Raw genomic sequence first — 13,870 nt, forward strand, 5'->3', positions numbered from 1 at the left:
TTTCTGTAAGCTCATGCTATAGCCGTGGTGATGTAACATTTTTGTTTATATTGCTGTATATTGTAAAATAAATAAAGCCTAATGTCTAAACAAACAAAAAGTCATTAATCTTGATTCTATTTGAGATTTTTTGAAGATGTTAAACTTTAAGTTTTGATTATAAATGCTGTATACAAAATATTGAACAAACATCTTCAAATGATTATAGTTGACTGCAGAAATATAAACAGCCAATTTATAACTCTTTACTACTATAGTTAATTTTTGTTATATGTTATGGTAGGGAAAATTGTCAGCAAATTTACCAGTGGGGATTCTGATTATACTTATTTCATGAACTCTAATAATTTATTATTGAGTGCATTTTAACTAAAACAGAAGATAACTTATCAATCTAGTAGTGGTAAAAAATTTTATTTTAATTTCACAAGAATACTGAAGCTATATGAAACTTCCAAGGAGGCTAGGCCTGTGACATACTTAAGTTAACAAATTGTCTTTCTTCATGTCTAAAGAAAAGGATCTGCTACCTGTTCTTCCCTCACATTTACATTACCTGGAATAAGTATTTAGCTGTAACAGGTTGGTTAACAAATACTGACTTTCTGCACACATGCTTACATTACTGTTGTGTCAATGTGGATTTTTACAGCTGTCCTGTATAGACCTATTGCATGTAATCTACCCTATAACAAAGCCAGTAAAAATAAAATACTCCTCACTACACTAAACTTGGCTTAATTTGTGCATATATGGATGTTTGAGACTGATAATGCATCAGATTTAATAACTCTCTAATATTCTTCCTTTTAAGCTATTTTTGCTTTTCTCTTTGATCTATTTTCATTACTATGGATGATTAGAACATAGTAGGAAAATTTCCACAGAGAAATATAGTTAATCAGAAAGTAATACACCTTTGATTTTTAGACTTAGTTCTATAAAAATCTCATTTCTGTATAATAAGAATTAATGAGAGTTGTAGTTCTTTTAGCCATGAACTTCTAAAGCTCAATGATGTTAACTAAAAATAGTGATTGCTTGTTGATTTGATTCCATATATAAAGGGTATGCAAATATGCCATTTTTATCTTTAGTAAAATACTTTTAACAAATACTAAAAACCATGACTGAGTAGCCAACTAACAACCCTCGCTGGCAGCTCCCATGAGAACTTTGACATACAGAGTTCAAGAGATTCCACAGTATCAGGGTCCTTCTGTATTAGTTTTGTAGCTTTGATCCAGGCCAGTTGTATTCTAATTTGAATTAACATAGTAAATACATGGCTGTAAGAAAGACTGTATTTGGTAATCTTTGGAAATCAACTAAAACTGACAACCTAATTTTTATATGGAAAAGTCTCTCGTGTAACTTCTAAGCTCACTAGAATTTCTTCTAGATCGTGATGCTGATAAATGAGAATCCTCTATTGGCAGAAGAAGCAGCTTTGAATAAATGCTACAAGGTGATGGATTTGATTTGTGAGAAATGTATGAAGCAAAGTGACATGAATGAAGTATTGGCTATGAAAATGCATTATATCAGCTGTATCTTTCAGAAATGTATTAACTTCTTAAAAGACGGAGAGAATAAACTGGACACTTTGATCAAAAGGTACTATTTTTACCATGTCATGTATAAAATATACTCAAATGGATAATGTTTTATTCTATGAAGCCTCGTTGCAGATTTAAAATTTAAGCATTTTAGCAGCAGTTGTTACGGTTGGGATCACGTTTAGTCTACAAGAAATGGGGACAATTTTAAACTTAGACTGGAGACTGATTATTCTGATCTATGCTCTCTACACTGTTTTTGTTATCCCCCATTACAGGTGAGGAATCTGAGGTTTGGAGAGGTTAAATAGCATGCATAAGGTCAAACATCTAGAAAGTAGCCTAAGTCCAAATATGAGGACAAGTATGCTATGCATAGGTGCTCTGGGTTCATAATGACGCTTAGTGTGTCTCCGTTACTGTATCCAGGACAGCTGTGTGTTACCTTTGTGCTCTGACCACCAGGGACCAGATTCCCCTACAGTGTTACTGAGAAAAGTGAACTAAGTTGGAAGGGTGTGACTTGCTGCAAGTTTTCATTCTTTGTACAAATAACTGACATGGTAATAAGTAACTAGCTAATCTGATAGCAGTGTTCTGTGTGCTGTAACGCAGGGGTCACGTTCATAAATCCTCTCCAGGCCCCTAAACCTGACGAGACCTAACCCAACATGGAGGCAGAACAGCAGTTTGAATTGAGTCTAATTATCCTGATTTAAAGATACAATGAAAATCTTAAATAGCCAGGAAGAAACTACTAAAAGTTCATGGGCTCAGCTGGGAGGAAATGCTTAGTGATGGAACTCCAATTACTTTTTAAAAAATATCTTTCAGCTTGTTAAAAGGCCGACCTTCTGATGGCTTTCCGATATACCAAGAAAAGATCATTAGAGAAAGTATCAGAAAATTTCCGTACTGTGAAGCTACACTGCTCCAGCAGCTGGTGAGAAGCATTGCTCCTGTTGAAATTGTAAGGCTCTTTTATAACAAAGTTAACTCTATCCGGAAAACCTAATTAGCATAATTGGTACAACTAGAAGCAAATAATCTTTGGCATTAATTATTTAATACAGGAAATAGTTATCATTTTAGAAAATTTTCAGGAACGAATGTGGTGATAGGTGTGCCTATGAACTCTCTTTCTGTTTATCCATTTCCCTTCTCTGGTCCTTTCTTCCATTTCCATAGCTTATGGTTTAATAAACAGCATTTCCCTAGGTTGGAATGTGGATGGTTACAGTGAAAATTTGCATTTTAAATATCTGAGAACCGGGTCCTGGCCGATTTGGCTCTGGTTGAGCGTCGGCCTGAGGACCAGAGAGTTCCAGGTTCGGTTCCCGCTAGGGGCACATATCAAAAAAAAAAAATTAAATATCTGTGAACCTGTAAAGATGGGTACACATCTGCTGTGTAATGCAGATACACACATGTTCACTGTAGCTTGTGAAAAGGCAGGACAAGTTCCCACATTAGATGAAAGGAGGAGTTGATTGTCCAGGTTGGTGGTTTTGGTCAGTGGACAGGTGAAGAGATGAGGCATGGCTCATTATATATCCTGGTAAACAAACAGCCTCACAGTATGTTCCAGCTTCTTATAGTCCACCTTACTGCCTTTGACTTTATAAATTTCCCCTTTTTAAAAAAATGTATTTATACTTTGCAGCTATGGGAAGTAAATTTTAACTGTATTATGTGTTCTTTAAGTTACTTATTGCCCTTCATACTATATTTATTTAAACAGTATTTCATAAGGCGGTACCTGCTTTCACTATTTTGAATAAGTTTCTGTTCACCTTTTCTATCCAAGTGATGCTTTACCAATTTCAGTCAAATCCGTTGTCAACCTGTGTCTATTAGGCAAGAAATTGATCCTGACACTAGTCCCGTCCTCTGGCAATGTCAGTTCTTCTCTGCTGTTCCTAGGGTGTTATATCATCCTCAGTGTGAAAAAGCAGGACTGGAAATAGCTTCCAGGTGCTCCTTTATACATTAAATGTTACCTGTTCAGAACCACGAAAAAGAGACTTGAGCAGACAAAATGATTTCATTAAGTTCATGCATTGATTTATGCATGAGAGCTCTCCATGATTTCCCATAGAGATGCTTTACCCTTTTTAATATACTTGGCTATTTAGTGTGTTTAAGCTTTTGAAAGATTAAAGTTAGCAAATTATGAGGGTGGTTTATTAATTATGAATGTGATTTGGCTGTACATATCAACTCCAGCCAACCATGAATTAGATAAATAAGGGTTTATTTATTTACTTAGAAGCCCCAAAGTAGGCAGACCAGATCTGGCAAAATGACAAAAAAAAAAAAAAAAGATTGGGTACCCATACATTTTTCCACTCAATATTCTTTAGCTGTATGGATTTTTTTTTTTTTTAATCCTCACCTGAGGATACGTTTGCATTTATCTTCAGACAGAGCGGGAAGGAGAGAGGGAGGAAGAGAGAGAGAGAAACAAGGAAGAGAGAGAGAGAAACATTGATATGAGAGAGACACATCAAGTGGCTGCCACCCACACAACCCCAACCAGGTCCGGGGACAAACCGCAACCGAGGTACGTGCCCTTAGTGGGAACCGGACTCAGGACTCTGGTCCGTGGTCCGACGCTTTAACCGCTGAGCTAAACCGGCCAGGGCAGCTGTATGGATTTTCATACACCTTCTTATGACCTCATGGTTGCAAGGCATCTGATGCTCTTTTCCCAAGCTCACATCCCTGTCCCAGGCAGGCCAGGAAGGGAAGGGGTCTGTAGCTGGGAGACCAGTGTCCCATAACCCTGCTGCCTATGCTGCATGACCACTCTGAACTGCTCAGACATCTGGGAAAAGGATTATTTTTGCCTAGTCTAAATACTGCTGCTCTGAACAAAATTACACTTCTATTAGTAAGGAAGTTGGGGAAATGGCGATTAGAGAAACAAGTAGCAATGGCTGCTGTGGGGTGTTTCCAGCACTAACAAGTTATAGTTGACATTCTGACTTAAAGGAAACAGAAGAACTAAAAATAGCAGCCCAGCCCTGGCCAGTTTGGCTCAGCAGTTAGAACGTCGGCCTGTGGACTAGAGAGTCCCGGGTTCAGTTCCCACGAAGGGCTCGTACCTCAGTTGCAGTTTGTCCCCAGCCCCAGTTGGGGTCTTGCGGGTGGCGGCAACCACTCCATGTATCTCTCGCACATCGATGTTTCTCTGTCTCTTCCTCCCACTTTATCTGAAGATAAATGCAAAAATGTCCTCGGGTGAGGATAAAAAAAAAATAGCAGCCCAGAGTACTTTAAAAAAAAGTCAAAGCAAGTCAGTGTAGGGGTCCGCAATTCATCATCTTAGTCCTGTATTGTAGAATATTTTAGTTAGAGTTTATGGAGCACAATGATTGTTTTATCCTAGTGATCTGAGTCATTGAGAAAAGACTTATTACTAAAATAGGATTTAATGCATTTTAGAAAATTTTCTCTTTAAAAACTTTGGTTCTTTAAGAGTTATATATTCTGCTCTCTGGAAAACTTTATTTATCTGGATGGAATACCTGTGGTTGTCAGTATCCCACATAGCCACTGTTTATTTTCTGATGGGTTTTGTGATACTGCAAGTTCATAAGCATTGAAACAGTGCTCTAACCTTTCCCCATATAACATGGTGCTTCTTCTGGCTGGCTCCCAGGAGGGTCACCTCTGGCCCTTTCTGACAATGCTGATGCCAAGGCCGTGCTGCAGAGTTTTAGTTCCCTCTGCCTAGTGTGGAATTCTGGCTTCTGTCCATCACAAAGTTCAGCAGGAAGTGTGAGGAGTGGATACTCTTAAGAAATGTTGTTCTAGCCTTATAACAGATTATACTGTTCAAGCTATTTTGCTTTATCAATTCATAGCATATACCTTAACTCTTGGAAGGCCAGCAAGTGTCTCTGATTTTATAGGATACAATGAATACAGTGTCCTGTTTGTTTTTAGGCTGATCGTCATCCATGGGCAGAACTTTGTTACCTAAACACGTTCTTTTTTTTTTTTTTTAATCTTCACCCGAGGATATTTTCCATTTTATTTTTGGACCGAGTGAGGGGGGGAGAGAGAGAGAGAGAGAGACATCTATCTAATGGTTGCTCCCGCATGACCCTGACCAGGGCTGGGGACTGAACTGCAATCTAGGTACGTACCCTTGACTGGAATTGAACCTGTGATTCTTTGGTCCATGGGCTGATGCTCTAACCGCTGAGCCAAACTGGCCAGGGCTAAATACATTCTTATTTACCAAAATAGATGACACAATTTTATATAGCAAGAAAGAGTTGTCATCCAGTAGTGAAAAGAAAGATCCCATGTGGTTCCTCAGCTGTGTCATCAGTTTTTTTCTGAAGCTATAGTTCGGATTGACTGCCATGCTTCTAGCAAAATATCCTTTAGTTTTAGTTTTGGTTACACCTGTGAGAGGATTATTGTATTCTGACTCCCACAAAAGTCCCATTTTGGGGAAGATTTTGAACATGTCTCAGTCACTTTTGTGTTCAAATATTTGAACATTAAAATGTAATTGTTACAGACTTAGTCTGTTGAATATATCACACTCTTGATTTGTGGACCAGATTAGTACTCCACTTTTGAGGCAAAAAAAAATTACACAGATTAATAAGTATTTAGTGTAACAGTAAGTACCAGTAATTCTCAAACTTTTAGTATGTTTCAGAATTATCTGTAATAAAGCAGGTACATGGGCCACCACATCTTTAGAGATTCTAATTTAGAAGGTATGGGATGGCAGATTGACCTGAATTTTCTATTTATTTATTTAATTTTATCCTCATCTGAGGACATTTTTCCATTTCTTGTTCAGATAGATTGGGAGGCAGAGAGAGAGAGAAAAAAAAACATCGACATGAAAGGGACACATCAAGTGGCAGCCTCCCGCACGACCCAACCAGGGCCAGGGACAAACTGCAACCAAGGTACATGCCCTTAGCAGGAACCGAACCCCGGTCTCTCTGGACCTTAGGCCAGTGCTCTAACTGCTGAGCCAAACTGTCCAGGGCTGACCTGAATTTTAAGCAAGTTCTTGGATGCACAGCATCATTTGAGCACAACTTCCATAGACTTTCATTCCTGGTCAAATATGTTAACTTAAATATCTAGTATCTGAGGTTTCAATTCACCTATTTTTTTCTCACCATTATACTATCTTCATTCCAAAACAGAATTCTTAGCACTTTAATATAAAAGGAAACCCAGTCATTACTGTTTGTTTTTGGAGGAGCATTAGTTTCAATATGAGTGCTACTTTTAAAATACTTCTTAAATCTTTTGCATATTTTGTTGATCTTGAGTGTACAGAACAGTGTAAAACTATGTTCTAAGAAAATCGGCTCTGAGTTCATTACCCCGTATCTGAAATCTTTGTGGGTTTATTGGATAATCCTAATTGAAAAATACTTGTATTCTAGAAGAGGGCCAACTTTTTTGCTTTGAACATTTGGAGCCATGACTTACCTCCCATATACTTTGTGTAGAAAAAGGTATACTCAAAAGAGTATTTGTCATTTTGTCATACAGATGGTGCAGTCTGTCCTTAATTATTTTGTCTCTTGCGTGTCTGCCTCAAGACATTGTGTATGGAGTGTCATCTCATAGTCTTTCCATGGTGATTTTAGAATGTTTTTTCCTCCTCTTTATACTCATTCTAGGGTTCTGATCCCACTGCATTCTCTGTACTTACTCAAGCCATCACTGGTCAGGTGGGCTTTGTGGATGTTGAATTTTGTACCACCTGTGGAGAAAAGGGAGCAAGTAAAAGATGCTCAGTGTGCAAAATGGTAAGAAGTTCTCTGAAGTTCATTAACATCTGGTGTAAATTTCATGCAAGTTGATAATTGAGTTTTAATATTCTGTAAATATGGTTGACATTAGTTTTCTAATAAACTTAATACATTAGATATAAAGTATTGCATCTAATATTGAAAAGTAATTTGGAAGAGAGATAAGGATAGTTATAGCTCTGTGTCCTACCTTCTGCCAAACACCCAAGATGCTCCAACTTCTGTGCTGAACTCTCAAAGAAAGAAAAGATATGAATAAATGAATGAATATGAGAACATAAGAGAAAGGTCGTATATAGGGGACTGAGGCTGAAACTAGAATAAAACAATTCTTAAGTATGCAGTCTTAAATATTCTGATACTGACTTGAACTACATATAATATCTTCATAAACTCTTTCTTGTAAAACTGTGACTCCCTTCTGACTGTCACCAATTTTTAAGCTCTCTGGACTATACTACCTACTTCTGCCAGAATTATCATTGTAAAGATAATTCTTTACCATAATATTTGCTTGTGTTTTTCTCACACTCAGACACATGCATGTGTCTGTACATTCGCTTTACCCTATAGGTAATGTTAATTTCCTCTTGTTTTAAGGTTGACATTCTTCAGCATATTCTTCTGTAACCCACTACATTACTCTGTAACCTACTTATCCAGCTTCATCTCCTTTAATTACTTCTCTGGGTCTCAGTTTCCTTATATGTGAAATGGGATTGGAGTTGTAAGAATTACATGAGATTATCTGTATAGGTTAACTATATTGCTGCTTACAAAAACACTCCAAAATTCAGTATTTAAAACAACAATCATTATTTCTCACCATGTTTGCATTTGGCTGGGCTCAGCAAGGGGACTTGTGTTCCATGTGTATCTCATCCTCCTTGGACCAGCAGCCTGGCTGAGCATGTTCTCATGGTGATGGCAGAAGTATAAGTCAGCAAGTGGGAACACATATGAGGCCTCTGGAGGTCTAGCCTTACCACTGCTGGGCTTTCTCATGGCCAAATTTAAAGTCAGTTTTCCTCCCTTTCGGTATAAAGTACTTTGCGATCACATGGGAAAGTGTATGGATGCAGGGATGAATGAAGAATTGGGGCCAATAATACAACCTACAGCACCATTTATGTGTAAGGGGCTACCATAGTGCTTGGCATAGAATGTTGCAAAAATCTAAGCTTCATTTACACAAACTTTTTGCTGTTCTTGAACATGTCATTCATTTCCCCTTTCCTGTACTTTCGTACAAGATAGTCCCTACACTTGGAATGCTTTTCTCATTTCTTTGTCTACTGACTCCTCCAGCTAGAGTGAGGCCTTGCTTCCCCTGTGCTCCCATTGCCGTTGCGGCTGTGCTCGGCTGTGTCTGACTTCCTGCGTGCTGCCCATCCCGCTCTCCCCGTTCCTCCGGGACAGCTGCACCGGGCCAGTTATGGCACATAGGAGGTTCTTAGGGAAATCATTTGTTGAGTCTTTCGTAGACCATTTGTTATATATCCATTATTGTTATAAAGTATAAGCTAAAAATTACACATACAAATCAATACGCATACACACATCATGGTTGCAAAATAAAGTATAGAAAACTTAACACTTTTACAGCATAGTTCTTGGTTTAATGTCATAATTAAAAGATGTGCAATCACAGCTCTTGAAATGCAAATACACCTACAATTGCTTTCAGGTAATATATTGCGATCAAAGCTGCCAGAAAACACACTGGTTTGCACATAAGAAAATCTGTAAGAATCTCAAGGACATTTATGAGAAACAACAGTTGGAGGCTGCCAAAGAAAAGAGTGAAGAGGACAACAGTACGTACATAAAAAGCTGATGCTGCTACTGAGGGGAGGGCATGAAAGATGATACCAGCACGGGGCCACAGGGAACCAGCGGGCCTGGGGTGGCCAGAGTACGGGTTGTCTGTGTGGTCTCACACGTGTCCCTGTTTTGAATTCCTGTTTTGTGGGGGTTAATGTATAGGATATAGTCACCTAAATGTCAATGGAAAACAAAAGACATAAAATGCTGATTTTCTTCCACAGTCTACTTTCTGACTGCCATGGAACTGTGGGACTCTTAATGAGTATTTACTTACATTCTTCTCACAAAGGATTTTAAGGTCTTTGAATAAGAGAATAATTAAATTTCCCCTAATGGCTACCCAATGACTTCAAGGTTGGAAGCCTTTACCTTAATTTAAAAACTGCAGGTGAAATTAGAGCAGATTGATGAATTCCAATTAAATTGCAGACCTAATAATGCGCAGATTATATTTCTACAAGTGTCAGAACAGGGAGTTCCATAGTATTTTTCTTTCCCTCATGAGGTGTATGACTCATTTTGGTTGGAAACAGTGAGTTGCTTCAGCAGCTGTGGGGCAGGGGCAGGCCTGTGCCGCCCCAGAGTACCGGCGCGCGTTCTGCGGACTGCTGCGGTTCGCAGAGATTGCCCGGGCTGTGGGGCAGGGGCAGGCCTGTGCCGCCCCAGAGTACTGGCGCGTTCTGCGGGCTGCTGCGGTTCGCAGAGATTGCCCGGGCTGTGGGGCAGGGGCAGGCCTGTGCCGCCCCAGAGTACTGGCGCGTTCTGCGGGCTGCTGCGGTTCGCAGAGATTGCCGGGGGCTGTGGGGCAGGGGCAGGCCTGTGCCGCCCCAGAGTACCGGCGCGCGTTCTGCGGGCTGCTGCGGTTCGCAGAGATTGCCCGGGCTGTGGGGCAGGGGCAGGCCTGCGCCGCCCCAGAGTACTGGCGCGTTCTGCGGGCTGCTGCGGTTCGCAGAGATTGCCCGGGCTGTGGGGCAGGGGCAGGCCTGTGCCGCCCCAGAGTACCGGCGCGCGTTCTGCGGGCTGCTGCGGTTCGCAGAGATTGCCCGGGCTGTGGGGCAGGGGCAGGCCTGTGCCGCCCCAGAGTACTGGCGCGCGTTCTGCGGGCTGCTGCGGTTCGCAGAGATTGCCGGGGCTGTGGCACTGAGCGCTTCTGCCTTCACCCTTCAGGGGACCGTGTTCCCTTTACCACTTGGTCGAGAAACACTACTAGTGGGATTAGATAATCTGTACAACATTAATTTGTATAAATAAACTGTTAAGAGAATAGTCAGGCTTTTTGACAGCCATGCTTTCTCCTGTTTTCTAGACAAATCTGTATCCTGTGTGTTGAGGGCAGTGAATAGCAGCTTGGCATGTACTATACAAGTCATGTGAGAGAATAGGATGTCGGCAGAGTGGGAACTCCCAGCTGTTGAACATCAGCATGGGCCACACACTATTCTAAGTCTTACAGACACCTTTATTCACCACAAATGTAGGATAGGTTTGATTATCCCCCACTTTGTGGGTAAGGAAACAGGTTTGTATAGACAGTAACCCGTGGACATCAAGCTAATTCATAGCAAAGCTGTATTTGAATGCAGACCTTGTCAGATTCCACATAATGGTCCTGTTTTCAAGGCCTCACTTTGGAGCCAGAGTCCCGAGTTCAAACGCCAGTTTTCTGCTTTACTAGCTGTGAACTGAGCAAGTTAGCAAAGCCTCTCTTCTCAGTTTCCCCATTTGTCGAATAATGATAGTGATAATAGAGATAATTTACCTCTTGTGCTTGTTATGAGGAAATAATACTCGGAAGCAAAAACAAATTGGTTTCTTTTTTGTTTTTATCAGATGGCAAACTCGATGTCAGTTCTAATGGTATTGATGCAGAGCAGCCAGAGGCTGAGCCGGCTGTCCCCCGGGAGGGAGCCGATCCTCCAGAGGCCGTGGAAGGGGAGAAAGCGTCTCTCCAGTGCCACGCTGGGTTGGAATGCTCACAGGATGCTGCGGCAGGTCCACTGGCATCCGAGGAGTGAGCAGAGCACGTGTGAGCATGGATGGGCCTCCCCCTGCAGTGGCTGGAGCTCCTGTGACTGTCCCTGTCGCCTGTGACACCTGCACAGCTCTGCGGCAGGGTTTCCTAGGACAGACGCTTGCCCACAAAGTTGTGTCCACCAGGCCCCAGTTTCCACCGGTTTCTGTTCTATAATTGGACAGATACTCCTACAGAAACAATTATTTTTCAAAATACAGGAGAAATGTTTCTATTTTCTTTCTGAGGCCACCTTTCTAGCAATTGTTCTTAAAGGGGGAAGAATCCCCTTAAAGAAGAAATGTAGGTTCTGGGAACAAAGGGTCAAGTTGAACGGGTGCAGGAGAGAGATTTTCAAGAGAGAAATGTTATAGCTACCAAGATGGGTAGTTTAAAAAATCATAATTTATGTGTGAATAAAATGCATATAAATAGCATTTATAATAGTTAAGTTCTACTTATTAGGATGTAACGAAATGAAGAAAGGCTGTGTGTTTAAGGATCTTTGTTTGGTTAATTATAGTTTTCTATAGAGGTTATCTTGAGCAGTCTGAATTTGATGTACTTCCTGCAGTGATGTTTTATCTACATCCAGTATTTGTACCGTCAGAAATACTAGATTCCCCAGGAGGGACTAAGGCATTGCCAGAGTCATCTCAGCATGTGCATTAAAAGAAATGTACCATGAAATGAAATTTTTGGTAAAATAATGGCTAAACATAGTTTCCATTGTTATTGTAAAACAAATTTATGTGCCATATTCCACTCGAAAGGCTGACTTTTATCTTCCTAGAAGCTTTTCATGTGGCCTTTCATGTCCAGAAACTGATTTATAACTGTTCTTTATAGAATGTTTTTAGAGTGTGCAGTATTTAAACAGAGCTAGAGTGATAGCTGAAGACAGTGCTGTGTTACATAGTTTCCTGTGTTGATTGTAAAATAAATTGTGCCTATTAATATAACCAACTGACATCTTGTTTCATTGTTTATTGATATCAGCGGTGGCAGATATTGGAGAAAAAAGTAGTAATTTTTTGTTTTGTTTTTTTTTTTGAGAGAGAGTAACATTGATTTGTTTTTCCCATTCATGCATTCATTGTTTGATTCTTATATGTGCCCTGACTGGGGATTGAACCCTCAACCTTGGCATATCAGGATGATGCTCTAACCAACTGAGCTACCTGGCCAGGGCCAGTAATTATTTTAATATGTACAATTGCAAATGAAAATGACTAGAATTCTCACTGCACTTCACTGATCAAATTATTCTATCTTGCTGGTTTTTTGTGTCCTTAAAAGGAAAGAAAAATTACTTTTTCCCAGCCACAAAGGCATACGTCTGAGCACCCTCTACCGAGCTGCTTTAGGACGGCTGCTTATGAGTCGATCCGATAACTGGGTGGGAATGCAGCAGGCAGACTGTGTCTGCACTTGTCAGTCATGACAAGCCTCTCTTCAGTCATTGAGGTACCTCATCTGTACAAGGAGGAACATCTATTTTGGGGTAGTAGAATAATCCTAGCCTGCCCTTGCCCACAATTAATGGTTTATATCCGAGTTCCCTGATTTTTAAGTGTTCTTTTGCATTTGTGTTGACACCATTCTGTATTATCATCATGGTCCCTATCTTTGGATATCATGGAGAGTTATTAAAACAAAACCCAAAAGCACAAGGCAATAGGAAAATCAAGATGTGGCAATGTAGAGGTAATTTCCCCTTCATTGATAGGAGTCGGAACTCTGACACAGCTGTAACGGACATAAGTAGGAACCTTTACATTGGACAAAGAGGACTTCAGATATAATCTGTGTCAATATAAGAATTTTCCATGAATGTATTTTAGGGAAGTGGTGGTCAGAAAATGGGGTATAAGAGAAAATGAGGTTGGTTCTGGTCATACATTTTTCCTTTGTCCTAAATAACCTAAAATAGACATTTCCATTATAATACCATGAAAACAGGTGGTCATTCCAGTTTTTTTATTTTTTTACCATGTTGAAATATATTCAATATATTAAGAAACTTTTCTCAAAAATAGGACCTAAAAGATTAGCATAGTCTTACTATTCGAATACATCTTTTGCTATTAAAGTATCTTTTGCATAGATCTTAGGTAAAAAGCAAAATCTCTTCCTTGTAATAATTACTTCAGTAGATAAACAGGAGATTCCCCCTTTCCACCCTCATAAGGTAGCTCAAGTACAGTTTCTATATCCTTTATGGACAAACTTGTTTTTTTTTTAATTCTCACCCAAGGGTATGCTTCATTGATTTTTAGAGAGAGGGGAAGGGAGAGAAAGACATCAATTGATTGCCTCCCGCATGCACCCTGGACAGGGATCAAACCGCAACCTGGGTATGTGCTCTGACCAGGAATTGAACCTGCCACCTTTTGGCGTATAGGATGATGCTCCAACCCACTGAACCACACTGGCCAGGGCTCAAAGTTCTAGTTTTCTAAATAGATAAAGGGATCTTTTTAAGTGGGGAAACTTGAATAATTCAGGTCAGTATACGCTTGGCAAATTCAGGGCAAGGGGGCTAGCTAATGCGTAAATTCATAAAACTACTTAATCACAGGGCGATTCCAAATGGGTAAGATGTAAACGTGAAAAAAAATGATCAATCCTAGAAGAAACCACAGAGGATTCTTGAATTTGGCAAAAGG

At 40.1% G+C, this 13,870-nt stretch overlaps 1 protein-coding gene across 1 annotated transcript in view; it reads left to right on the top strand.

The window, feature by feature from the left end:
- The window catches only part of ANKMY2 (ankyrin repeat and MYND domain containing 2), a 35,150-nt gene extending 22,957 nt beyond the window's left edge, over positions 1 to 12,193 (top strand). The window contains exons 6-10 of the mRNA XM_036247013.1: positions 1,403 to 1,617; positions 2,394 to 2,529; positions 7,232 to 7,360; positions 9,051 to 9,180; positions 11,021 to 12,193. Of these exons, the coding sequence (XP_036102906.1) occupies positions 1,403 to 1,617; positions 2,394 to 2,529; positions 7,232 to 7,360; positions 9,051 to 9,180; positions 11,021 to 11,205 (795 nt within the window). The 3' untranslated portion in view covers positions 11,206 to 12,193. The remainder of the gene's footprint in view (positions 1 to 1,402; positions 1,618 to 2,393; positions 2,530 to 7,231; positions 7,361 to 9,050; positions 9,181 to 11,020) is intronic.
- The last annotated feature ends 1,677 nt before the right edge of the window (positions 12,194 to 13,870 follow it).

This window comes from Molossus molossus, unplaced genomic scaffold (assembly GCF_014108415.1).
Source record: "Molossus molossus isolate mMolMol1 unplaced genomic scaffold, mMolMol1.p scaffold_m16_p_7, whole genome shotgun sequence".
Taxonomy (NCBI): Eukaryota; Metazoa; Chordata; class Mammalia; order Chiroptera; family Molossidae; genus Molossus; species Molossus molossus.